Source organism: Podarcis erhardii, assembly GCF_964252035.2.
Source record: "Podarcis erhardii genome assembly, chromosome: 10".
Classification (NCBI taxonomy): domain Eukaryota; kingdom Metazoa; phylum Chordata; class Lepidosauria; order Squamata; family Lacertidae; genus Podarcis; species Podarcis erhardii.
In genome coordinates, this window is record NC_138500.1 from 43863491 (window position 1) to 43891428 (window position 27938).

The 27938-nt window shown below is 40.9% G+C and overlaps 1 protein-coding gene across 8 annotated transcripts in view; it reads left to right on the plus strand.

Annotated features, from left to right (window-relative positions):
- KCNC2 (potassium voltage-gated channel subfamily C member 2) overlaps positions 1 to 27938 on the plus strand; it is an 84886-nt gene that overhangs the window by 49374 nt on the left and 7574 nt on the right. For all 8 annotated transcript variants that reach the window (XM_081878697.1, XM_081878700.1, XM_081878693.1 and 5 more), the window contains exon 3: positions 25309 to 26236. In XM_081878697.1, the coding sequence (XP_081734823.1) occupies positions 25309 to 26236 (928 nt within the window). The remainder of the gene's footprint in view (positions 1 to 25308; positions 26237 to 27938) is intronic.

The window sequence follows — 27938 nt, forward strand, 5'->3', positions numbered from 1 at the left end:
AGCCTGTCAGATATCTTGGTCCTAAGCACCTTCACCTTCCAGACTTAGGCCTGGAAATGGAGCACTGGGAAGCCTGCTATTGTTTCTTTAAACATTAATGGCAAGTGTGAACACCTTCAGTTTCCAGTATGGGCCCCTAATGCACACCTGCAGATAATAACCTTCAACTCCTAACTAGAGAAAGAAAGAGGATGCCTATATTTTTCTGTTAGATAGTAATGATTCATGCAAGACGACCAGTTAAGAAGCAGGGCAACCGAACATGCCTTTGCTAAAATACCCTGAAGCAGTGACCCAATTGTCCATTTTTGATGAGAAAAATAACCTGAAGGGAACCAGTTGTCAGAGGCACTACTGCTGTGAAGTGGAAGACTGGCACAGAACCTAAATCTTGGCTGAAGAAAGCGGCACACCACATGTGAACATCTGGGCTTATGTAAAAGCATTTCATTTAAGTGTCCTCTATTGTAGCAAGCTAGAAAATCGCCTTGCTGAGGAGGAAACAAGGATTGGCAGAACAATGATATTTATTTCTGGAAATCTGCCCGGAGGCTGAGTCTTGGAGCTAAACAAAGAAGCTGTGATTTCCATGCCCTGTTTAGTGAACCACAAAATGTTGTGTGTGTGAATAACTAGTTCTAAGATTTTTGCATTTAAAACATGATGACACAGTCACAAAGCTTCTGCAGCAGTAAGAACCCAGTTCTTGTGAAGAATTCAGTTCATCTCAAGGTAATTTCATTCAGCTGATAAGATCTAGGACTCTTCGTTGTTTTTTTTTTAAAGTGCCACATACTGGACATTGCTGGAGAGTTCATAGTACCGTACCTTTTATAGGTTTATAATTCAGCACACTGTCGTTCAACAACAAGGGATTAATATATTTAGGATTTAGCTGTCCCCACACAGATAATTTGATCATAAAATTATAGAACTTGGAAGAAAAATGGTGCTGTGGTTCAACTCTCTGCCTGAGGGCAGAATGGATTGCCTCCTCAGCAAGACTTTCCTTAGGACAACTTACTTTGTTTGTGCCTAGCATATCTTGATGTATTAACATCTTCTGATGCTTCTGTTTGATTCTGAATCCTTTAGCTGCTGAAATAGGAGCTCTGTAGGAATTTTAGCCCTGATAATTTTCTAAAATACTATTAGGGAAAGGAACCGCTTTCCAGAGGAAATTCACTCAGTTGCTGAGTAACAGGGTCAACTGAAAGGCAGAGGTGCGAAATATAGCTCTGTTTCAGCAGAGGCTGTAGAGATTTCTATTGATGAAATCAGCTAGTGACACACGGGGGAAAGAAAACTGTATACAAATAAATCACTCTCGACACATCCCTTGGGCAGCAGGATTTCTGGGGCTCTGCAGTGTATCGGAATGTACTATTATTACTTCCCATGTGATTATGTGTGTGCATATGCTGTCACTTTCCATTGTAGGAATGAGCAATTTGAACTCGATTATTTTTCTTTAGAAATATTGCCTTATTTCTTCCAAAGTGAAATGTTGTACTAGTGTGATTTCAAAGCTTATTGAATTTGAGCGGCAAATGAAAGCAATTTTCTGCTTTCCCCTCACCTGTCTCCAGCACTGGAACTAAAGATTGGCGGGTAAGGATGGAAGAGTTCACAGTGGGGCCTGGCTGTGTTTCTTGGACAAACTGAGTTGCATTTCTATATTGTTTGCCTTTGAAACTGAACTCAATTCCCATTTAAATCAATGAGATAAGTTAGTCATGACTTAAGTCCTGTTGATTTAAATGATTTAACTTAGGATGCAACCCTATACCCACTTACCTGAGAGTAAATTGCATTAAATGCAACAGGGCTACTTCTGAATAGACATGCATGCTGTATATGGTTTAGGACTGGCCTGTCTGTCTGGATCCAGCCCAATATGAACATGCTAAATACATGAATAAATATTTTCCAGCCCATGGCAAAAGTTATATTAATGGAGACAATTGCAGTTCCATTTTCGTGGCTACCTATTTTGGGGGGTACCTGCTTTGAAGTACCATATATCACTACCAGACCACTGCTGTTAGAGCAAATGAAAAAAAATATGGTGTAGACGTCTAGAACAGAGAAACTTATTGTAGTGGTTTGTTCCTAGAACATATCACATGTTAGCACTAAGTAAAATGGATGATATGAGGAGCAGTGTAGTAGTAGTTGTGGAAATAGTAGGAGTGCTAGTAGCATAATATTAGGCTGCAGTGCCTCTCAAAATGCAGGATAATTTGGTAGAGTTATTTGGGTTTCTTTTTAAATCAAACAGCTTTTCAGTGTTCTTTCAAAAGAAAATGCATGATCATTGTTTGTTTCTTTGCATGTATAGCTATTAACTATACTTATCACTGGGGCCCAGGAAGCAGAATGCTGGTTAAAAATGTGAGAAACGTTTGTTCTTTGGACAAGAAGCGTGATCAATAGAGCAACTTCTGGGAGCCTGCACCAGCCTTCCCTCAGAAACAGATGTGCAATAAACTTGTTGTACCACCTTTTCATCAATGTTAACATGCAGCTTTGCATACCCCTGAATGGAATGAAAGGTGATCATGAATCTACCAAGAGATCTAAAGAAACAATATTACTAGAGGAAATAATAATAAACTTTTCCACAGAATGCCCTGTTATTTGCATGTGCATTCATGTATGAAAGTTTATGCCTTGTAGATTTCTTGGATGCTTTTAGAAAGTCAGGTAGCCCTAGGCATAAATGGTTTGTTCTGTTGCAGCTATTGGTTTGTATATTTTAAAACTTGTAACATTTCAGCATCTGTGCGCTATTTCTCTCTGTTTTATTGCACAACATGCTATCACCTGGGGTCTACTAAGTCTACTGTCCTCTGAGGAGGAGCGATGGTAGCCCATAGTTGTTCTGAATGGGTCCAGAGGGTTACTGAAGAGTTAGTAGTTGCTTTATTAGGGTCTCACAGGGCCTTCCGAGTTCCCATGAGATTTTGCAAGAGCCTTCCAGAGCCCAGTAAGCAAGCAAGAGAGGTTAAAAGCTCTTTCCATGCTGGGAAAACCCTTTGCAAAAAGAGCTTTTAATCACTTTGACTTCTGTGCATTTCATTTTTTTTCTTATTTCAACTAATTGGAGCCAGTGTGGTGTAGTAGTTAAGAGCGGTAGTCTTGTAATCTGGGGAACCGGGTTTGCATCTCTGCTCCTCCATATGCAGCTGCCGGGTGACCTTGGGCCAGTCACACTTCTCTGAAGTCTCTCAGCCCCACTCACCTCACAGAGTGTTTGTTGTGGGGGAGGAAGGGAAAGGAGATTGTTAGCCGCTTTGAGACTCCTTAGGGTAGTGATAAAGCGGGATATCAAATCCAAACTACTACTACTACTACTACTACTACTATTCTTCTTCTTCTTCTTCTTCTTCTTCTTCTTCTTCTTCTTCTTCTTCTTCTTCTTCTTCTTTTTCTTCTTCAACAACTGTTTAATGCATGGATGTTAAAAAGGTAAAGGTATAGGTACCCCTGACCATTAGGTCCAGTCTCAGATGACTCTGGGGTTGCACGCTCATCTCGCTCTATACGCTGAGGGAGCCGGTGTTTGTCCGCAGACAGCTTCCAGGTCATGTGGCCAGCATGACTAAGCTGCTTCTGGTGAACCAGAGCAGCTCACGGAAACGCCGTTTACCTTCTCACTGGAGCGGTACCTATTTATCTACTTGCACTTTGACATGCTTTCAAACTGCTAGGTTGACAGGAGCATGGGACCGAGCAACAGGAGCTCAGCCTGTTGCGGGGATTCGAACTGCTGACCTTCTCATCAGCAAGCCCTAGGCTCTGTGGGTTAGACCACAGCGCCACCCGCGTCCCTGCATGGTGAAATGCATGTAAATGACAAGCTACCTATATATTTAGATGCACAGTGGCTAGGACCATGCATACATTAAATTGATAGACTCTTGGTGTCAGTTTCCCTCTTTACACATTACTCACATGTAGAGGGAAAGTGTGTCTAAATGTGCCTGGGGTTGTATGTTTAGCCCTATTCCCTCCTGACACTTCTTGCCATTGTTGTATTGAAAGTATTGTCCACTGCAGGGACGTACTAGGGTTGCCATATTTCAAAAAGTAAAAACCAGGACACCCCGAAAGTTGTTGAGGTTTTTTCTATGAGAATGCCAAAAATACCTCACCTTGCAGAACCCTGGGTGCTTTAGAATCCTGACCTGGGTGACCAGGGTTCTAAGTCCGCATACAGAGATGACTCCCCATTGCAGATATTATCCTCAGTGGGGAAAATGTCAGCAACTTGGGGGTGGGGTGGGGGTGGTGGCTAAATATGCAGCCTCCAAATGCCTTCCACTTTTTCTCTAAACACAAGGAACCCATGAAGAGGGCTGATGAAAGTCATTTGTTGAATACGTAATAAGCTGTCAAAATACAGTGGTACCTCTGGTTACATACTTAATTTGTTCTGGAGGTCCGTTCTTAACCTGAAACTGTTCTTAACCTGAAGCACCACTTTAGCTAATGGGGCCTCCTGCTGCCGTGCAATTTCTGTTCTCATCCTAAAGCAAAGTTCTTAACCCAAGGTACTATTTCTGGGTTAGCGGAGTCTGTAACCTGAAGCGTCTGTATCCTGAAGCATCTGTAACCCGAGGTACTACTGTACTGAGTTGCAAAAAAGTTTCCTTTTCTCTTTTCCTGGGTTAGAAATATTTGAATGTTACTCTTTCGACTTGGAGCCATTCCTAAGTCTAGCTGGGGAAACTCACCTTGCCATCCGTAGCTCCTGTTTAAAGAGTTTTGTCACGAGAATTCTACACCATTTGGAGGCGCATGCGGCTCATTGATGCTAGGTAGAACCATCTGCATTGCCAGATGGCCCCAGATGGTCCTTATGGCCTCTAATAGGGTATTATCACCTCAACAGTTCAATTGGAAGTTAGGAAGGGGAGGGGTTGTGCCATCATATCACCTTGATAGCTGTCATTTTGTTGTTCAGCTTCCGCAATGGGTAGTTTCAGTGTATATTAGCACATGGAGATGAGCAATTTAGTTTTTCCTCTTGAAGGATTTGAAGTCTTTCTGCAGATTCTTTTCTCTGTGAATTGCAGCATTTTTCTAGACATTTGACACATTAACGTTTTCACATGCATCTAGAAAAAGCGAATGATCGCAAAATTGTATATTATACAGAGGCATATGCTCAGAAGATGGAGTTGGGTGTAGTCTCTCACCATTTGGCATATAAAGTAATCTTGACTGTATTCGTGAGCCATATGTGTTGGTGGTGAGGGGTGGTTACCTTAAACCATTCTCCCATACCTCCTCCTCACATTATTCTGATGTCCTTTGTGAAGAATGGCAGGATATAAATTTAATAAATGAATAAATTAAAAAAGATGGCCTAAGACATTCCCCGTGACGGGGTGAGTTCCCATTGCTCGGTCCCAGCTCCTGCCAACCTAGTAGTTCGAAAGCACGTCAAAGTGCAAGTAGATAAATAGGGACCGCTCCGGCGGGAAGGTAAACGGTGTTTCCGTGTGCTGTTCTGGTTCACCAGAAGCGGCTTAGTCATGCTGGCCACATGACCTGGAAGCTGTCTGCGGACAAACGCTGGCTCCCTCAGCTTATAGAGTGAGATGAGTGCGCAACCCCAGAGTTGGTCACGACTGGACCTAATGGTCAGGGGTCCCTTTAACCTTTACCTTTAAGACATTGATGTAAGAGAGAATCTCCCCAGCATTCTCTCTTTGCTTTCTTCATATCATTGAAATAGGCAGAGAGGGAGGGTATGTTGGCAGAACATAATGAGGCAAAATAGCAGGGGACAGCTGTGGTTTTTATCCTGGACCTTGCAAGCCTTTAAAAGCTTTAAAAGGAAGGGCATCCCCTCTGAATGAAACTTTAGAGTAGAATGGAAGCACATGCTTTTTTTACAGTACTTCATAATAATTTTCAGTTAATCCATTGAGACAGTGTTATAAAAAAGACGGGGTTGCTTATAGAGTTGAGTTTGATGTTAGATATTTGCATCAATAGTGCCCATCTTTAGCACCTGTCTGAATGGAGAGAAGAGTGACAGATACATAAATTGCATACCCATAAAAGCATTCTGCTAGGTTGCAGCGTCGTAAATGTGAGGTGCTCCAGATGTAACTTCTGTGACCGGTGTCAGAAGTATTTCTATATGACATTTTGAGGCAATAGATATGGAGGCCTCTTCTGGGTTAGCCGAGTCAAATCAAAACCTGTCAGTAAATCTGTCCTCTAAAATGCTTTGACCATTCAAAGGAAAATTAAACAGCATTGAAATATGCCTGCTTTCTAGAATGGATATAATTGGCTATTATAATTCTGAATTCAGCCAAATGACTTCTTTCTCGAATATACATTGGCGCTATAGATCATCCTTTTAACAAATGGACTGTCATCTCACCTAATTGAAATGAATTATATTAGCATAATTAAATTAACAGTATGCCTTGTAAGAATAAACCACAATAAAAGTCCATTTTAAGGTTAGTTTGACTTATTAGACATATCACTCTTCCTGTCACTTTACCAGACAACCTATTTTGAAAGATTTGCTATTATTCTTTGTACATCAATTTAATGAAGTTGTTATTTGGCTGTGTAATAATTTGTGACTGACTATTTATGTTTTTAAAATGTATCGGGTGGTTGTGTTTTCCCCCAAAATGTTCATTTTGCATTTTCAGAACATTTTCAGAACAATGAAAACCAGACCTCCACAAACTGTGACCTTCTAAGATGAACTCTGCTTACCAGACATTATTTCTGGTCTGCCAGATACTTGACAGCCTCCTCTGTTTTGCAGTTGTAGGCAGGGAGCTGCCTTCCAATAATAGTCAATTATTATTATTTTTTGTATTCTGGAGAACATTGTAATGCAGTGCTTGCAGAACCCCTACATAAATAAGTTTTTTAGAATTCCGCATCTTATCTATTACTGGAATAATCCAGTTTTTAGTGAAATCTTTACTTTCTGAAACATCCTTGATTTATTCCTACCCCACCCCTGTGTGTTTTTAAATCCCACGCTGTGCAAAACATGAAAAACATTCCATTATATTTGGGGGGGGTGGCATATAAGTTTGTGCTGGGGTAGATCCATACTAACTTAAATTGCATTAACATCAGTGGGACAAATTAATCCTAACTTAAATCCCATTGGTGCATACAATTTTATTCAGACTAGACATACTGAAACCATTAGACTTAATTACAGTGATTTAAATGAATCTGCAGTGGGTATGACTAACATTGAATCCAACCCATTGGTTTATTAAGTGCCACTAAGTAAACCAATCTCGATTCAACCCTTTTATTTTATATTCAGCCATGTACAATTGTTAAATCAGTGTTGATCCAATACTTACTCATGTAACGAACATGTAACAGGATTTGACCCAATCTGAATATCACATCCTGAACATAACCGCTCTCCATGTGACTGAGGAGTATAGAAAGTTTTAGCCTATGTTGAGAAAGTGGTTCTTACTTTTTGTCTCATTCCATGGGCAGATTCTAATGGGATCAATAATGATGCCTGAAGGATGTTTGTGGCCTAGTTGCAGCCAAGCCACATCCACCCCTGAATGAAGCAATCATCTGCCATGTTTTAGACTTCCGTGAGACGATCTATAAAATGATTTCAAGCCAAGTGCTATAAAAAGAAAGCTGGCAGCTTTGGCAAGAGTCATATGCCATGAATCTTAAAGAAACTCTATACTTAGATTTTTAAGGGTGAGCTCTCTTATTTCCCCTCCAGTGTTCCACAAGTTTTCAGCAAGAATAGTACTGCTTTTGCAATGTTTGATAATGACGAAAGTGGTGTTGGACTCCAGCCCCCCAGAGGATCTTCTTCTTTAATGTATTGTTATATCATTTTGCTCTGCTCTTTTTTGTGTTCTGAAGCTCTTTTCATCTGTATTGACAAGGACACAGATGTGCCCAGTTATTTTACAGAATATGGCCAGAATTCTACTGCATAGTTTTTTCTTGACCCAATAAAATTGTTTTTGTTCCTTTGGTGATAATGGACAAAATGACCCAAATTATTAAGCAATTCTGGGACAGATCTTTTACTTTTAAGTAAGGGTGGAGGAGATATTCAGTTCAAATCTTATTTGAAGCTAAATTTATCAAAATTTGCATGTTCTGAATCAATATGCCAACTGAAACACAGTTATCTTTTTAAATTTGCACTTAACTGATTTTTTTGGCCAGGTGATTCACCAGCCAATGTTTGCAAAATGCACATATTAGGGGAAAGTGTGCACAAAAATGAATATATTCGTGAAATAACACTCAAAGATTCATTCTACTAGAGGAAATTGCTTGCTAAAATGTGTATGTTAGTCAAAACGTCATATTTATTTATTTATTTATTTATTTTTTTATTGAAAAGTGTTTATTATGAGAAATTCACACTAAATTATTGATGTCCTCCCCCGAATGCAATTTGCAGCAAAATGTGGAAAACTAGGGTCAAGCTTTTTTTAGGAAGACCCCAAAATTGTTGAGCTAGGAAAACTGAATTAAAATTGGAATAATAAAAAGCTATATAAACTGGGATGAACTTCAAGAATCCAAGCAGCAAAGATTGCTGGCAGCTGGCTATATTTGTGTAAGTCTGTGGTTCTGGTGTGTGGGCAGGGGAAAAAAATTACTCATCTCTAATCATACTCTGTACTAATTTTGAATAAAACAGTAAGGGTTACAATTTTCAGCCAAAGTTTTAGGAAGAAAAGCTTCATTGCATGGTTGGATTGATGATATGAAATCTCTTTTCTCATATTATGGTACAGTGCATTCCTATACATGTCTATTCAGAAGTAAAACCCAATGAATTCATTTTGTCTAGGAGTGCAACCCAGTTGTATCATATTGGGGGGGGGAGACTGTTTATAGCACGTTTTGCTGTTCCAAAACAAGAAGAAAAAAAAGAATCCCAAACCTTCAATTTTAAAAATCTGCTCACTTTTATCTGGCTGCTTGGTCAAGACTCAGAGTATCTCTGTTATTAAACAAATATGCCTATTTGTTTTATACCACTTGCCTGGGAGTAAGCTGCATTTAATTAAATGGAGTTTTCTTCTAAATAGACAGGCTTGGGGCAGGACAGTCAAGATCAGTTATGATATTTTTGCATCTTGGGTCCATACAGATCTTACCAACTGTGAACTGGTATGATTTGAGTTTGAGTTACAAATGCCATGATCACTAAATGAACAGGTACCGAGAAACCTCATCCCTATTCATAAATCAGTTACAGTATATTCTTTGTCACCTTTGTATATGTGTATAACCTTTGTATAAATCAGTTTTATACTGAAAATGCAGAATCGTTCCAATATATCCTACAGTGCAAGGTATTTGAAAATTATGGTGAGATCAAGAGGGCGTCTTGCTGTTATGGAAATTTTAAAAGCTTAAGCGACTGTGGCGTTTTGACATAATAGGCTAGTTAGAAACTTTTGAGTGAAGCTTATAGAATCTAGCTTAATCACACGTTTAAGTATTGTTGATTTTAAGGTGACCTAATTTGAAAAATGTGCTTTCTGGGTGAGAATGTCAGCTATGAAATTGGAGACCATACCTTGCTTTTTGTACTGCTGTGAATGCTATTTAAATTTAATGATAAAGCAGACTGAAATTTTGCTTGAAATTATACCCATCTAGTCTTAAATTCCAAGACTCTTGCTATCCAGTGCAGCACATTAAAGCAGCCACTTTCTTGCCCATCTTAATACATGACTTTCCCAGATGCTTAACTTCAAATAAAATACCTTCTGTACAGATATTTTTCTGAGCAGTTATTGTTTAAGAAATGTTATGCACATTTGTGGCATCTGCTGTAAAGTTCCATTGACTTATTTAATTTTTTCATCCTTCCTCTTGTTGCATTTTTTAAATGCTAGAAACCCAACCAAAGCTATTTTCTTATTTCAGAATGTGATTAGGTTAATCTATCAAGGCAGACTTGACACCCGTTCTTATTGATTGCACTTTTCTTTAGGTCCATATTTCCTATTGTCCTAACATGATGTTAACTTTGCTGCACTTTCTCTTTATGAATATTAAAGGTAAAAGGTAAAGGTAAAGGACCCCTGGACGCTTAAGTCCAGTCAAAGGTGACTATGGGGTTGCAGCACTCATCTCGCTTTCAGACCGAGGGAGCCGGCACTTGTCCACAGACAGTTTCCGGGTCATGTGGCCAGCATGACTAAACCACTACTGGGGCATGGAGGACCGTGATGAAGAAGAAGAAGAAGAAGAAGAGTGCACAGAAACACTGTTTACCTTCCCGCCGCAGAGGTACCTATTTAACTACTTGCACTGGCATGCTTTCAAACTGCTAGGTTGGCAGGAGCTGAGCAACGGGAGCTCACCCTGTTGCAGGGATTCAAACCACCCACCTTTTGATCAGCAAGCCCAAGAGGCTCAGTGGTTTAGACCACAGCGCCACCCATGTCCCTTTAGGAATATTGCTAATATGGAGATGAAATGTTTGTGCAGTTATTGCTACTGCTTAAGCCTAGCCTTAGTGACACCGGTAGCGCTGTGGGTTAAACCACAGAGTCTAGGACTTGCTGATCAGAAGGTCGGTGATCCGAATCCCCGCGACGGGGTGAGCTCCTGTTGCTTGGTCCCTGCTCCTGCCAACCTAGCAGTTCGAAAGCACGTCAAAGTGCAAGTAGATAAATAGGTACCACTCCGGCGGGAAGGTAAATGGCGTTTCCGTGCGCTGCTCTGGTTTGCCAGAAGCGGCTTAGTCATGCTGGCCACATGACCCAGAAGCTGTACACCGGCTCCCTTGGCCAATAAAGCGAGATGAGCGCTGCAACCCCAGAGTCGATCACGACTGGACCTAATAGTCAGGGGTCCCTTCACCTTTAAGCCTAGCCTTGGTAGAGCACAGGGGTTGAGTTACACAGTCACTTTCTCCCTCAGCTGAGTTTTAAGAGCAGGACTCATTCATTACATTGCATACAATCCCCTTCAAACATACATTGATGTCAACATTAACTTTCTCTATATGCTGATGAGGTATGCCATTGATGATGGGCAAACTCCGCCAGCTTTTCTCATAGAATTCTCAGAATATGCTTCATGCCTCATCTTCCATGCCATACTCTTTTTCCAGAGCAAACCTACTGTAGCTCAAGGATGAACGTCCTACACTGGAAGGGCTTCTGCCATATTTTGGATGCTTTCAGCTTGTCAGTATCCCTTCTGCAAAGATACAGTGAGCATGAGGACCTTTAAGTGTAGTCTGGAAAACACACACTTAGAGACACCAAGTGTGGCATATTGACCAGCATGACAATGTGATCGAGAAATAAGCATGTTTATTGAGGAGAGGAGACTGTAGTTGAGAATTTCACCAAGGTCAACAGGGTATTGAGAGCAAAATCATGTGCATATAATTGGTTCACTGATGAACAGTCTGATAATCTACTGAATTCAATAAGAAACCTGAAATGAGTAATTGCCAGAGGAAGATAGAATATGCCAATGTCTCCGTAGAATTCCTCCAAACCACTGAGCCAAACTGTACTTGCCACTTGCCTATTTCCTGTTCCAGCCATTGAGTTGACTGCAGTGATATATGGAGTGCTCATAAACGTTCTTAATGCCCAGGGTGAAAATATCAGGAGCGCAATGTTGAAAAACAGCCGCTTTTGTAGGGATAGAGAGACATATTGGCTTGGGAACCAAGGGAGGGGGTAATGTTAGTAACTTTGTAATGTGCATTAATTTCAGTGGATCTCCTCTGATTAAAACTTAGCTGAATACTTCTCCAGAGGAAGAATAAGAGGAAATACGTACTACAAGGAAGGACAGAGGCAAGAAGTCAGAAAGGATAGAAGTCAGAAAAGGATAGAGTAGGCACTGGACAACTAGAACCAGAAATTTGCGGGAAGGAATGGGTTGATGAGAAGAGGAAAAGAGAGAGCCAAGGAAAAAGAGGATTTAGACAAAAATATAAACCTAGGCATTCGGTTGTTGTAGACCTAAGAGCTTTGGAGTCTTAGAAACAGTAAGGCAAGGAGCCAGAGTGGTCATTAGAGCCAACACAGTAGTGTAGAGTAGAACATTTGGCTGCAAGTCTGGTGCTATTTATTGTTTCATATGTTTCTTAAAAGTTGCAAACTGTCTGGCTGCATATTTTTGCATGTACTCATTGCTCACATTCCCATTGTGCTGATGAGGTAAAGAGATGGATGCTGAGACTTGACCAAGCTTCAAGGTGTGCTTCTCAGGTACATGTTTTGTATTTTTAATCTCTCAGCTGGTTTCTGGGGATGGAGCCTGCTGCCTCTATGCCACCTCCAGGGCCAGATTAAGACATGCTGAGGCCCTAAACTATATCAGGTTTTAGAGGCCCCCACAGCATTATAAAAAGAAAAAAAGTGTAGTATTCTAAAAGACAGGACAAAAAAAGAGAGAGCTAATAAAGTTTTATATTTGCTTATATAATGGTACATAGGCAACTAAAGGCTAACAATCTAACTGAAGCATAAATATAGCAATATGTCTGTTTGCATATGAAATACCTTTAAATGAAAATACTGTATGATTTCTTAGGATGTAAGAAAACTTAATGTCTAGCAACAAAGGAGTATGTACAGTTTAGCACTTACTAAATGGAAGAAGCAATGCAACATGCACTGTGTGTGTGAGAGAGAGCCATAACATAACGTGCAAAACACTTGCATTATTATCTGAGACTAAAGTCTTGAAATTCATTATTTCATTATAAGCTTACTTAGCTTGTGCCTAAGTCCAGCACTGGACACCCCCTCCCCATGCAGGTTCATTCTACACAGTATATTTTCCCAAATAAACCTGTGACTAAAACAAACTACTTGTCCATTCACAGTTTAGTAGTAGAGAAATAAATGTATGTATGTATGTATGTATGTATGTATGTATGTTTTTTATTGAATTTTTATACCGTCCTATACCTGGAGGTCTCAGGGCAGTTCACAGAAAAGATACATGCTTAAAAAAAATTCCTATATAACCCCAGAGTCTTGTTCTGGGAAATTATTTTTTCTCCCACATAGACCAGTTGCTTCTTTTTATATAGTAGGGAGGACAACCACATCTAGAAACCTATTTTTGCCTTTTTTGGTCTGTGCCATTCACATTGCAGGTACAATAATGCTAATATAGTCGTCCTTTTCTACATACAGGGTTAAACATGAACATGCATTCTATTTCTGAATACAGTGATCTATGCCCTCTGAAGTTGTTCTGTCTGTGCAAGAACTTATGGTGGCACAACAGAAGTCCCCCAACCTCCCCACAAAATGCTCTGGAAAGTTGGGGAACCCCAAAACAGACTTGGGAGAGTGTAGGGAGTTGAGAGGAAGGGAGGTTCTGTTGCACAAATGGAAGTCCTTGTGCAAGTGGGACAACTCTTTTGTATACAGCCCAACAATTTCAGCATACAGTACTCAGAAATGAAATGAAATATTGTAATTTCTTTAGTACTTTGCACAATATCGCACATTTCTGCCTTTGAAGGGTAAGCTGATGATGCATCTTTAATGTGTACAATATGGCTGTTTCTGGGGTTGATTATAATATCATACTCCAAAGGTTCTCTGCATGGCTTTGCATAATAAACAGCAGCACTCTTTGCTCATATTTATCAACCAATTATGCAACGGCTGGATTTTTCACAGCATTTACAGCTGGGATAATTATAGCCCATACTCTAAAGTTTTCATGAAAGAAATGTTTCTGACCTCTGCATCTTGAAGAACTTCAACAACATCACTTTTCTTGGCCCACAAGCAGTCTGAAAATACATTTTTTAAAAGATGGAAACCATCCAATCACTTACACAAATAATGATACTCGTAACTAGAGATGTCAGTTGAAATGTCAATGTTTGTTTCATGAATCTAAAGACAAGGAAGAACAGCAATTGCAACAGTGAGCTCATAGCATGTAACCTTGTAAGGTGTCTGGTTTCTCAGAGGAAAGGTGCAAGGCAATGGGAAGTAGAATATGTGGACTTGAGTCCCTCCACTGAGGTACGGTTTATTGACACCACAAGAGGTGTCCCACCAGCAGCAGTGAGTTTGGAGAAAAAGGAGAAGCAGCAAGCCTAGGAGTCTGTGCTAGAGAACTATACAATTCTGTCACCACACAATCATACAGTCGAACGAAAGACTTATGAGGGGGCACTTCATACATTCCATATGAACCCAGTGATTGACTGCCTCAGCTCAATAGACCTGAAGAAGCGTCTCCACCTCCATCGTTCTGCCTGGACACTGAGGTCCAGCTCTGCCTGGACACTGAGGCCAGGGCCTTCTGGCGGTTCCCTCACTGCGAGAAGCCAAGTTACAGGGAACCAGGCAGAGGGCTTTCTCGGTAATGGCACCCGCCCTGTGGAATGCCCTTCCATCAGATGTCATGGAAATAAACAACTATATGACATTTAGAAGACATCTGAAGGCAGCCCTCTTAGGGAAGTTTTTAAAGACTGATGTTTTAATTTATTTTTAAGCTTTTGTTGGAAGCCACCCAGAGTGGCTGGGGAAACCTAACCAAATGGGTAGGGTAGAAATAATAAATGATGATGATGATGATGAACAACAACAACAACAATAACAACAACAGCAACATATTTTTGGGCCATCTGAGGAGTCTCCCAAGTGTGCAAAAATTCCATTTTTTACTGGATGGCTCTGTTTAGCTGCCCTACTTATAAGCATGGTCACCAATTTCACTTTTAGAACACATAGTTTGGGTGCCCAATGGAAAGTAAAGGATGGGATGAACAATAAGGAAATCTCTATCATAATAGCCTGTGACTGCTGAACTCATGGGCCAAATGTGTAGATTCCTGTAGTTCAGTTTTAATCTTTCTCTTCTTCTTTTTTGAGGGAGTTAATCTTTATGAAATACTCTCCTTGATACCTGAGGTTACTGCAGAAGTGCTTTGTGATATCCACCCCAAAAGTGCTATTTATGCATATGATTGGATATATGTTTTCTTTCCAACCTTGTCTGTTGACATGCAGCAGAGAATTTATTTAGCTTGTTGTGCTCTAGGTAGTCGCTTTGTCAAACTTTCCCTGACCAAAATACCTGACAAAACTACTGAGTGAAACTGACTTCTCTGTCAGAGGGACATCAATAGTAATCTCAGTTACCAGAAATTCAGTATGGGAGATTCACTTCTAAAAGTCAGAAACTTTGCCCTCCTTACCCTTTTTGTTTTGCTGAAGTTCAGTAGATACAGTAAAGATCCCCTTTACAGTTGCAGAACAGGTGTTCACTCACAGGAGACACCTATTATTATTATTATTATTATTATTATTATTTAAAAAAATACTTGTTTAATTTCTCTAATTCCAGAAAAAAAGAGTTTTAAACCAATTGGTTGGTTAGAAGACATTGATTACTCTGTAACTGAAGTTGAGAGCTATATGACTGTGTTTCAGAATTTCGATTTAAAAGGATAATCATTATGCATTTAAATAAGGTTACATAAATTTGTCCTGGCTCTGTTTAATAAGAGCAACTCTGAACTCATTTAATGTTACCTTGGGGAAAAGGATCAATTACTGTCTAGACCATCTTTGATCTAGGGATGCATAAACTATAGTAATCTGGTGTGTTTCAAAAACAAAAAGAAACTCAGCTTTTAGGTTTTTAGTTCTATCCAGAACTTGTTTTCTTGTTAAAATACTACTTTAGGTAAAAATAAGATAATTAAAACAATACCTTAAGCTACATTCTGATAATGGAAGAATGCTTCCAACAAACTCATTCCAAAAAATGTTTAAAAATATAAACAATGTGTGGTGCTATAACTATGGACTGCCAAACAATCACAGAAGACCTTAGGAATCTCCTAGGAAATGTGAGGGTCAATGCTGCTTGTTCCCCTGATTCCTGCTAATGGTTTTGTCTCAGGGATGCCAGAAGCTTGGCTTGCTTGAAACAACCGAGTCTGTGTGCATTGTCTTGTGGCTCAGTAGTGGAGACAAGTACAGCCTGAGGATCTGAGACTGATGTGGGAGCAGTGGATGGTCCTGGTGGGGTTGAAGCTAGGTGAGATTGGGGGCAGAGCCACACCATATTAAATAAGTGCACCCAACACACACTTAGAGCACACCCACCCACCCGAAGAATCCTGGTGTGGATCTGCCCAGAGTTGCTTTCCCCTTTGGCTTTTCATTGGCTACAAACAGTTCCTATCACTTTTTAGAGTAACATGCAGATTGAATGTGTTTGGAGAGTAGATCTACCCACGTTGCATCCTTTGCCATGACATAGTCATCAATCCACAAGTGGTTCCCCATCAGTGTCTCATTGTCTTGGCTTTGTTGCCTTCCTGAGACTGCAAATACCTGTATGGTGATTGTCAAGCAACTGGCAGGCCACAATTTATGTCCACTAAGCTGCATTTGCTCCTTCATGGATCACTGCCTTGTCGTGGTGAAGGGGCTTGAATATGCAATATGCCACTCAATATGCCAGCAAGTTTGGAAAACTCAGCAGTGGCCAGAGGACTGGAGAAGATCAGTCTACATCCCAATCCCAAAGAAGGGCAGTGCCAAAGAATGCTCCAACTACCGCACAATTGCACTCATTTCACACACTAGCAAGGTTATGCTCAAAATTCTACAAGGCAGGCTAAAGCAGTATGTGGACCGAGAACTCCCAGAAGTGCAAGCTGGATTTTGAAGGGGCAGAGAAACCAGAGACCAAATTGCAAACATACGCTGGATTATGGAGAAAGCTAGAGAGTTCCAGAAACACATCTACTTCTGCTTCATTAACTATGCAAAAGCCTTTGACTGTGTCGACCACAGCAAACTATGGCAAGTTCTTAAAGAAATGGGAGTGCCTGATCACCTTATCTGTCTCCTGAGAAATCTCTATGTGGGACAAGAAGCTACAGTTAGAACTGGATATGGAACAACTTATTGGTTCAAAATTGGGAAAGGAGTACGACAAGGCTGTATATTCCCTGTTTATTTAACGTATATGCAGAATTCATCATGTGAAAGGCTGGGCTGGATGAAGTTAAGATTGCCGGAAGAAATATCAACAACCTCAGATATGCAGATGACACAACCTTGATGGCAGAAAGTGAGGAGGAATTAAAGAACCTTTTAATGAGGGTGAAAGAGGAGAGCGCAAAATATTGTCTGAAGCTCAGCATCAAAAAAACCAAGATCATGGCCACTGGTCCCATCACTCCTGGCAAATAAAAGGGGAGGAAATGGAGGCAGTGAGAGATTTTACTTTCTTAGGCTCAATGATCACTGCAGATGGTGACAGGAGTCATGAAATTAAAAGACACCTGCTTCTTGGGAGAACAGCAATGACAAACCTAGACAGCATCTTAAAAAGCAGAGACATCACCTTGCCAACAAAGGTCTGTATAGTTAAAGCAATGGTTTTCCCAGTAGTGATGTATGGAAGTGAGAGCTGGACCATAAAGAAGGCTGATCGCCAAAGAATTGATGCTTTTGAATTATGGTGCTGGAGGAGACTATTGAGAATCCCATGGACTGCAAGAAGATCAAACCTATCCATTCTTAAGGAAATCAGCCCTGAGTGCTCACTGGAAGGACAGATCCTGAAGCTGAGGCTCCAATACTTTGGCCACCTCATGAGGAGAATAGACTCCCTGGAAAAGACCCTGATTTTGGGAAAGATTGAGGGCACAAGGAGAAGGGGATGACATAGGACGAGATGGTTGGACAGTGTTCTTGAAGCTACCAACATGAGTTTGACCAAGCTGTGGGAGGCAGTGGAAGATAGGAGTGCCTCATGTGCTCTGGCCCATGGGGTCATGAAGAGTCGGACACGACTAAATGACTAAACAACAACAAGCTGCATTTGACTGAACTTGAGACAGTGAACGTCTTACCTATGACACCTACATTTTCGGTTTTCGGTGTCCTTGCAAACAACGTGCTTCCAGTTTTGTTTTGTTTTTTAAGAGATGCTTCTGCTTTCTTTTTATGTCCATCTTGGGCCTCTTATCAGAGAATATTAAATGTTGTATTTTCAAGAGCCTATTAAATATTTAAGCCTTTTTCTGTAGTCACTGTATCAAGGGCAGTCTTGTAAGTCCTGAAATCAATGCAAATAAGCTAACTGAACCTTAAAATCTGCTATTGAACCCTCTGGTTAGATGCTGTACTTTACATAGCATTATATTACATAGCAAGGGGAAGTGGTAAAGAAGGTGATGAGAATAAAAAGCAGCATATTTTTCAAAGGCTGCTGACAAGGTAAGGAAGACATTTTTATAGCAGCATGAAACAAACAGGAGTAAACTTTTGCTAGCCCCACTGTGTCCCTTCAGAATATTAAAACTGATAATTTCTTGAACAAGCAAGGAAGTTTTCTTAATACTCTGGGGTTAGCTAAAATGAATGCGTAATCAGATACAAACAGGGAAGATTTACCTAGATTTGGTTGGGATGGGGATATGTGGGAAATAGTGAATGAGGGCCAGAAGAATATATCACACTTCTGATTGTCAGCATCACATTTCTTGGTAACCAGGGATTTTTCAACACTGCAGTCAGTGAATCCAAGTAGTTGGGGGAATTGGGAGCAGTTCACAGATGGCCCATAAATGGTGAGATGAAGGATAGCATTTTGGGCTATTTGCCGTGCAGGGACTAAAAATGTGTGAGGCATGGTGACAAGCTGGGGTGCTTTGCAAATAAATGAAGCAATTTTCTTGGGACACTTTTTGAGGTTTGTGTTTTGAGCCTTGCTGACACATCCCCATCATATGTAGAACAAAATATGTGATTCTGAGACTCTGCACTTGTATACCCTACGATAATTCAGCTTCACTTTTTTTTGGTAGGATACTAAACAGAATATTCATAGTAGGTAAGGAGACAACGAGTTTAGATGAGCAGTTAGTTCATCATTACCATTGCCTAGTAAGGGATCCAACACACTGCCGCTGCCGAAAATGGTAAGCGGTCTTTGGCAATGCTACTACTGGTATTACAGAAAGGTGTCAACAGGTCAATTTGCAGATCTGTTAAAATACACTTAATTCATCATCGGATCTCATACGGTTTATACTTTCCAGGTTTAAATCAATGCTCTAATTTTTAAATTCTCATATTTATTGAAAAAGTCTGCTTTCTAATTGCTATATAACAATCTAAAACCAATGGTCATGCAGGAGAATAATCGAATAGCAAATGTCATGAAGCCCACAAGGCTTTTGCACTTCAGAGTTTATATATTATTTATACAGGCTTGCTTATAGCTAAGCATCTGCAAGCAGAAAAACTCATCTGTTGATAGAAGGGACCCTGATTCAGTGCAGGATCCCACCAGTGGAAGGAAATGGAGTCTGTTTTTGCTGAATCCCCTATAACCCAGCAGGCCCCTGTGTTTCCTCTCATGCTGTTCTCAAGCCCCCTCTCCCCCCGCCCCCCATAATGGTAGAATAATTTTTGCCACTGGAATTTACATGACTTTTGTTCCTGTATTAAGAAAGCTGTTGGATTCTATATCTCACCAGTCAGACTTCTGCTATAAAAGCTAGCTATATTGATTTCCACAGAGCAGTTTGGGTTTCTGCCAATGTCGTCATAAATGGCCAGGGTAAATTGCATAGGGACATTGAACATGTCAGTTAAAATATATCTGCTTGTAACCAAAAATAAGTTTTTGTCTAGCATTTAAGTGTTTCTTGGAAATATCATTCCAGTTTTTGTTGGGAGTTCTTCTGGGAGGCAAGGCTACGAGGCACGATTCTAGTAGTCTCTTGTTCAGATTTCACCAGAGCCATAATCTTCATGGATGGCCTTTGCGTAAGCCCTGCATCTGCATTCAGGGTTACAATACAACCTTGCAAGGTTGTTCTAGGGTTCATGGTGATCCTATGTAGGCGTATAAATAAATCCCAAGTAGTTATTTCTGCTACCATTACTATTGTTGAGGAGCGCTATCATTTGTAGCCTGAAACAAGAGGCTAATTTGTGAGTATCTGCGAACAATGGGCAAGCAGCTGCACCAACTCCACCTGTGCCTTATTGCTGAATGATGCAAACAAACATGGATGACTCATGCTCAAGGTTCATTGCCTTCAGAACAGGCACAGATGGGAATAGATGGGTAAGCAGCATCACACTGGATGAATGACCCAAATGAAAGACAATGTGTCATCCATCCTAAATCATCGCCCTTATTTTCCTCCTTGATAAAAATCATCTTATTGAGTCGATTGAAGTGGCACACATTTCAAAACGAAAAGGTGATGGAAGGTGATGGTTTCAATGTCGCGCGACACACATCCCAGTTAAATTAACAAAGTGACTTTGCTTTGACCCAGTACTCAGCTATACAGCTGCAAATAGAACATTTTAAGTGTGTTGTGCAGTGCAGTGTACAAACGTGACACTGGATGGCGACAGTGAGCTATGGCAATTTCAATGTATTTTTCAAAACTTTTTTTTAAAGCATTTTCACAGCGTTTTATATATGTGTGTAGATTCCATCCCAGTATGAGCACAACAGAAGCCGCTCGAGTGCACATGTGGCCACATTCTTACTACTTTCTCAGCATGTGGCCGTTTTAGTTTTTAGTCCATCTACATTGACTTCCTGTGGTTAAACCACAGAGCCTAGGACTTGCCGATCAGAAGGTCGGTGATCCGAATCCCCGCGACGGGGTGAGCTCCTGTTGCTTGGTCCCTGCTCCTGCCAACCTAGCAGTTCGAAAGCACGTCAAAGTGCAAGTAGATAAATAGGTACCACTCTGGCGGGAAGGTAAACGGCGTTTCCGTGCACAGCTCTGGTTCGCCAGAAGCGGCTTAGTCATGCTGGCCACATGACCCGGAAGCTGTACGCTGGCTCCCTCGGCCAATAAAGCAAGATGAGCACCGCAACCCCAGAGTCGGTCACGACTGGACCTAATGGTCAGGGGTCCCTTTACCTTTACCTTTACCTTTATGTTGACTTCCAGGAGCAGTTTGAAATTGAGCTGCCATCTCCTCCCCCCAGCTGGCTATGCTTACCTGAAAAGCCACTCACGCCTCTTTCCCCTAGTGTGTGTGTTTAAATAGCTGAAAAGCATTCTCAGAGGCTGCAATTAAGTGTGCAAGAGGGATGGGCTTGCTTAACCCTTACACCTTTCTTTTCTGCTCTTTTGTGTTCATTAGCACATACCCAAAGCTGCTTTCACACCCATGGGGAAGAGAAATGGAATTGCCATCACTTTTCCACCCACAGGAGAAAAACATATTGGGTTAGGTTTTTTGTGGTTGGGGGGGGGGAGATGCAGTTTTTCTTGCTGTATTTCCACTCCTGATAGTAGCCTCCAAGGCTGCTTTTCCAAAAGGGGGTGGGAGGGAACCAGGGAAAAGACACATGTAACATGTCCTTAACAGCACATAATAACCTTATTATTCATGTTGAGTTTTGCTTATGTTGCAGAAAAGTAGTACAGGTTGACTCAAAATTACAGCTGTATAAAAGAGAATGAGCCCCAAGACACAATGCAATATAAGCAAGGATAAATCTCATTTTGTTGGCGTGATTATAATGTGTATGATCTTTCCTGTAATTGTGATTGCTTATTTATTGAAATCATTTGTATACCAGGTTTCATTCAGAGGATACCAAAGCAGTTCACAGTACAATAAAAAAAACAATACACAGAAAAATAATAAATTAGGAAGTTCCAATAAAATATTAGTGCTTTTGTGATGCCAGAATGAAGGGCTTACAAACACAATGTGTATATTTGCTTCTAATAAGAAACTGTGTCTTCCTCCCTCCCTTCCTATCCCATATATGCATGCCAAGAATGTAGCTTGGTTTGGATAAGATTGCAAGGTTATCGACTGTTCTGTTATCAAAATTAGGAACATCTCATCCCTATGGCCTTCCTTTCTTTCTTCTGTTCTCAGGATGTCACTTGGTAGACTGTGAAACAGGAAGTGCAGTCACTTTGATGGTGATGGTGATAGTGATATACTGGGCTCCTTTGAATTTCTTTTGCAAGGGCAACAGATATATACCTCGCTTGTTCTGTACTCTTAAAGGAGTATCATATGATGCTAAATTCATGGCTTAGGCCAAAGAATCCTGGGAACTGTAGCTCATTAAGGGTGCTGAGAGTTGTTAGGAGGTCCCTGTGGCTCGGTGTGGGGAATAGGGGATCCCTAAAAACAGTCTGTTGATGATTTACATTTTCTCTTGCTTCTTTTGGTGTTTTTCTGCTTTGCTGTCAGGAGTGAACAGGATTGTGGCAACATTGGCATTATCCCAGAAGAATCTAGCGGAACCATGGGATCAGCCTGCAATTTGTGGAAGTTTACATATTTTGCCCCTTTGCTCCTAATAGCCCAGTTTCACCAGGGTGAACTAAAATACACATTGGATTCCATTTTAGTTCAGCAAAGTATGTGGAATGTTGATTACACTGATGTCCTTTCAATATTACAAAGCGTTGCATTGTTCCTTCCATATACACTTTTATAGTCTGTTGTTCTGCCAAGATCACAGCAGTATATTTTCAAGAAAGCAGCTAACTATACAGAAAAGACTTTCCTAATAAGCAGTGAGGCTCTCATTTCCTGCAACTTAATTGTGACTTGATCTTTATGAGCTTCCTGCATTGACCAGTTCAGTATTTTGCAGCACTTGAATGCAATGGTCCCAGTTCAGCAGGGACTAAGAGACACTTTGAATTTTAAAACACCCTGAGATGAAAATTAGAAATAAAGAAATGCTCTGGAGTTTCATTTTTATTTTAAGCATTTATGAAGTGTGGCCTGGATTTATGGGTGTGATTACTTGATTGTGTTAAAATTAGGAGTGCTCTAAGCAGATTTTGGGGAGGGTTTTTAATGTAATTACTAATAATGCTCTGTGGATTTTATAGTGATTATCTATTACTCTGTGCCCTTTGTGATTACAGCTTAAGCAAGCTAATTTTAGGTCTGCATTCTGCAATAATTAAAATGAAATGTCAAAAATGTATTTAAAGAAACAGAGATAAATGCATCCTTTAAGATGTTGTACAGAAATAGTAATATTACTATTTCTCTTCTTGTGCAATCTAATTATATACAAAGTTTATAGTCTGTCATTGTTATAGTTCTTTATCTGCCAAGTCTTTGAAATTAAAAACAAGTCATAGTTGTCTCTGACTTCCAGGTTGAGGTTTAGTCCAGGTACAGGTGACAGGTGAGCTTTGAAGGGTTTACATCAATCTGTTCTGTGAAGCTGGTTCTGGGAAACATTTTACAGCCTAGGACTTTGTCTATATAAGGGTGGAATAGGTAAAAAGGAAAAGGAAATGACTCCTGGATGGTTAAGTCCAGTCAAAGGTGACTATGGGGTTATGGCGCTCATCTCGCTTTCAGGCCGAGGGAGCTGGCATTTATCCACAAACAGCTTTCCAGGTCATGTAGCCAGCATGACTAAACTGGCGTAACAGAACATCATGACATAAACCAGAGTGCACGGAAATGCTGTTTACCTTCCTGCCACAGCGGTACCTATTTATCTACTTGCACTGGCATGCTTTCAAACTGCTAGGTTGGCAGGAGCTGGGACAGAGCAACAGGAGCTCACCCCACTGTGCGGATTCGAACCGCTGACTTTCTGATTGGCAAACCCAAGAGGCTCAGTGATTTAGACCACAGCGTCACCCGCGTCCCTCTGAAAGGTGGAATAACCTACAATAAATAACCAGGTCAATATTCTTCAGACAGCTGTCTCTTCCAAGGTGCTTCCTTTTTTATATTACCTGGAGGGGTAACAATGCAAATGGGTTCACTGCAGAATTAACTTTCTGCTGTCCCAACATAGTCTATGGGTGGTATCCTATGAACTTGTTCCACTATCATAAGGACTTTGGGTCAACCAACCCAACTTCCTCTTGCTCTTCATTCCCTGTACACCACGAAATCTGTGATGGGTTTTCTCCCAAACCTCTGGAGCAGATGCACGGGGGAAGGGAAGGGAAGGGAAGGGAAGGGAAGGGAAGGGACGTTCCTTTGCACAGTGGAAATCCTTGTTCTGGCACTATTTCACTGGATATTGCCCTACACATCTTTATTTAATTAGGGATTAAGGACATTTTCATGCCCTGAAGTGATGTAGGAGGCCAAATGAGCACTGCCATCCACTGTCACTGCAGATGTGCAGTGTGTGAAGAAATACACAGCTTCAGTGAAAAAGTAGTAAGGAATGAAAGGCTTAGCATCGTGGTAAAAGTAGCTGAAGTCTGCTGAGAATCTCACCAACATGCATCATTCAAATTCAGGACATCTCTACATTTACTAGAGTTCTCCAGAGTGTTATATGCATATTATAAAGAAACATGAGCCTTCAGGATACTTTAGAAATAATATTTGATTGCTGACATCCTGTGTATTGACATAAGCATCTGCTTGGCAGCTGTGGCAGCTATATGCTGGACTAGATAGGCCTTTGGTCTAATTGCCATCTGTAATTAAGCCCTTCAGGCAGTTCATAGCATCCTGAAGTTCATAAAATCAATGCTGGCTAAGGTATGTGGTAGAAGCTGAGCACATGATATTCAACGGTAGTATTACAACATGTTTCTTAGCTGCTATCTCTGTTGCAGGAATGCTAGATGTGTACTTAATAAGGAAATGTTTTAGTTCACTAAAAAGGTTTTAATATTTTTTTTCTGAGAAGATAAAGCCCAAACAGCAACTTTCCTTACTGATGCTTCATTAGACCATTCTGGAAACCTTATAAGGACTCTATACTGCATACACAAGAGCCAAAATGAACATAATCCAGAGGATTTACATAAACAATGTTACATTTTATTCAGGAACCTTCATTTTGCTTATCAGTTATGACTAATAGTTGTCACATCCTCTGTCCCAGAAGTTATTTCTTCTAATCCCATATATGGAGGGTGTGTGGGGGGACACTGTGCAAACTAGACATAATATGGACAAGCCCTGGCATTGGCAATAATTTTCAGTTACTTCCTAGAGAGTTTATGAATGGAGTTGGTACTTCTGGCTTAATTTAAGCCTTGACTATAGTTACTCAATAAAAGCTACTTCCAAAAAGTCTATTTGTCCAGATCATTACCCACAATGCTTGTTTTGTAGTTCCAGCTGGGGAGACCAGCAGGTGAATTCTTGATATCAATCTTATTGGAAGCAACCCGACGGGGAGTCTTTGCACTCAGGCGTGCTATAAGTTAAGCTATATATGATACTTCTCATTATGTTGGTGGTTTTTTTTTTACTCTCTGATTCTCATAAGTGTCTAATTTATTTTTCTTTGCAGTTCATTGCGTTTGCCTCTTTATTCTTCATCCTTCTTTCAATCACAACCTTTTGCCTGGAAACCCACGAAGCATTCAACACCATCAAAAACAAAACAGAGCCAACCATCAATGGTTCCGAGGTGATTCTGCAGTATGAAATAGAGACGGACCCTGCTCTGACGTATGTTGAAGGAGTATGCGTGGTGTGGTTTACATTTGAATTTTTAGTCCGCGTTGTTTTTTCACCCAACAAACTTGAATTCATCAAAAACCTCTTGAATATCATTGACTTTGTGGCGATTTTGCCCTTCTATCTTGAGGTGGGCCTCAGTGGGCTGTCCTCCAAAGCTGCTAAGGATGTGCTTGGTTTCCTCAGGGTAGTGAGGTTTGTGAGAATCCTGCGAATCTTCAAGCTCACCCGACATTTTGTGGGCCTCAGGGTGCTGGGTCACACGCTCCGAGCAAGCACCAACGAGTTTTTGCTGCTGATAATATTTTTGGCATTAGGAGTATTGATATTTGCCACCATGATCTACTATGCTGAGCGAATAGGAGCCAGACCCAACGACCCTTCTGCTAGCGAACACACAGAGTTCAAAAACATCCCCATTGGCTTCTGGTGGGCTGTGGTCACCATGACCACTCTTGGGTATGGAGACATGTATCCAAAGACATGGTCAGGGATGCTAGTGGGTGCTCTGTGTGCTTTAGCTGGGGTGCTGACCATAGCCATGCCTGTGCCTGTTATTGTCAACAACTTTGGAATGTACTATTCTCTGGCCATGGCGAAACAGAAGCTTCCGAGAAAGAGAAAGAAGCACATCCCACCTGCTCCCCAGGCAAGCTCCCCTACATTTTGCAAGACAGACTTGAACACAGCCTGCAATAGCACACAGGGGGAAGTCTTTCTGGGCAGAGACAACCGGCTGATGGAACACAATAAATCAGGTAGGACACCGTCCGAAACGCATGTCTGGTATGTTTGGCAGTACAAGGCGTCAGAAAGCATCGAATCTTTCTGCAGCTAGAGGAGGTAGTTGACACACCTCTCCCTTCACTCACTGTTTGTATATGTCAGTCTTGTAGATGGCAAAATAGTTACAGCATAAGAATGATGTTCCCAGATCTGTGCATTGCTGATCTGTAGTGTTCGCTAGGTGTTTCGTGAACAGTGCTTTTTTGTGACAGTACTCAATGGTACCGAGTACAATCACCTCTTTTTTTGCTGCCCATAGCAGCCATTTTGTGCTGGCACCCACAGCACTTTTATCAAGACAGAAGTACCAACACCTCATTTTTATTTATTTATTAATTTTTTCTTTAAAAAAGCACTGATTGTGAATGCTGAGCTTCCTTTAATTTTCCTTCTTTCTTCATAATTCTTTTGTTTTACTGGCGGCATCTACTGTTTCTTTTGCCTGTTGCACTGTACAATGTTTTGTTTTGTTTCCTGCATGCCTGTTCCTGTACAGCTGTGCCTCCATTTTGTTGAACTTCATGGCGTTTTGCGTGGTGTTTGTCTCTTCTGTCTGCTTTGTCTCTTTTGTTTGCTTTGCCTGTGCCACACTGGTGGCATGAAATATTAGAAGTGGTATAAAGAAACATTCAGTTAAACATGGATGATTAATCTGGGCCTACATTCAGTGCAACAAGTAACACAGAAGGGGGTTCTCTAGATTTCAAGGAGAGCGTTTCTTTTTTCATAGATTGGAATGACACCCCCCCCCCCGATCTAAGGGAACAGCTCATGAAATTACATTTAAGCTTAGACTCAAATTTTCTTACTTAGAAGCAAGAGGTCCATTAAATTTCATTTGAAGCTTTCCCCCTGTTAGGATGCTTAGAACATCACATCTTGTAGGCAGAGGTTACAAAATGGACAAGATTTTAATTAACCGTGCAATTCTATAAATGCCTACTAAGAAGTTAGTACCACTGAGTTCAGTGGAGCTTATTCCCAGGTAAGTACGTATAGCATTGCAGCCATGGTGCTGTACTCTTAGAGACTTTTCATAATTATATTTAGTATATAGAAGCATACAATTTCTCCTGAATCAGACCAAAGGCCCTTTTATCCAGTGTCCTGTTCAGCCAGATGCAAATGGGAAGTCCACAGGCAGGGCATGAACACAGCAGACACTTTCCCCTTGTGATTCCCAGTACAGTCGTACCTTGGATCCCGAACGCCCTGGAACTTGGATGCTTTGGCTCCTGAATGCTGCAAACCCAGAAGTGATTGTTTCAGTTTATGAACATTCTTTTGGAACTCGAACGTTCGATGGGGCTTCCGTGGCTTCTGATTAACTGCAGGACCTTCCTGCAGCCAATCAGAAGCCACTATTTGGTTTTCGAACATTTTGGAAGTTGAACGGACTTCCGGAATGGATTCCGTTCAACTTCCAAGGTACGACTGTAACTAGTGTTGAGATGTATACTGCCTCCAACCCTGGAGATAGTACAGTGGTGCCTCGCAAGACGAAAAGAATCCGTTCCGTGAGTCTCTTCGTCTAGCGGTTTTTTTGTCTTGCGAAGCAAGCCCATTGATGGCTTAGCGGATTAGCGCTATTAGCGGTTTAGCGGCTTTTAGCGGCTTATCGGCTTATCGGATAAGCGGCTTAGCGGCTTAGAAAAAGGGGGGGGGAAGGAAAAA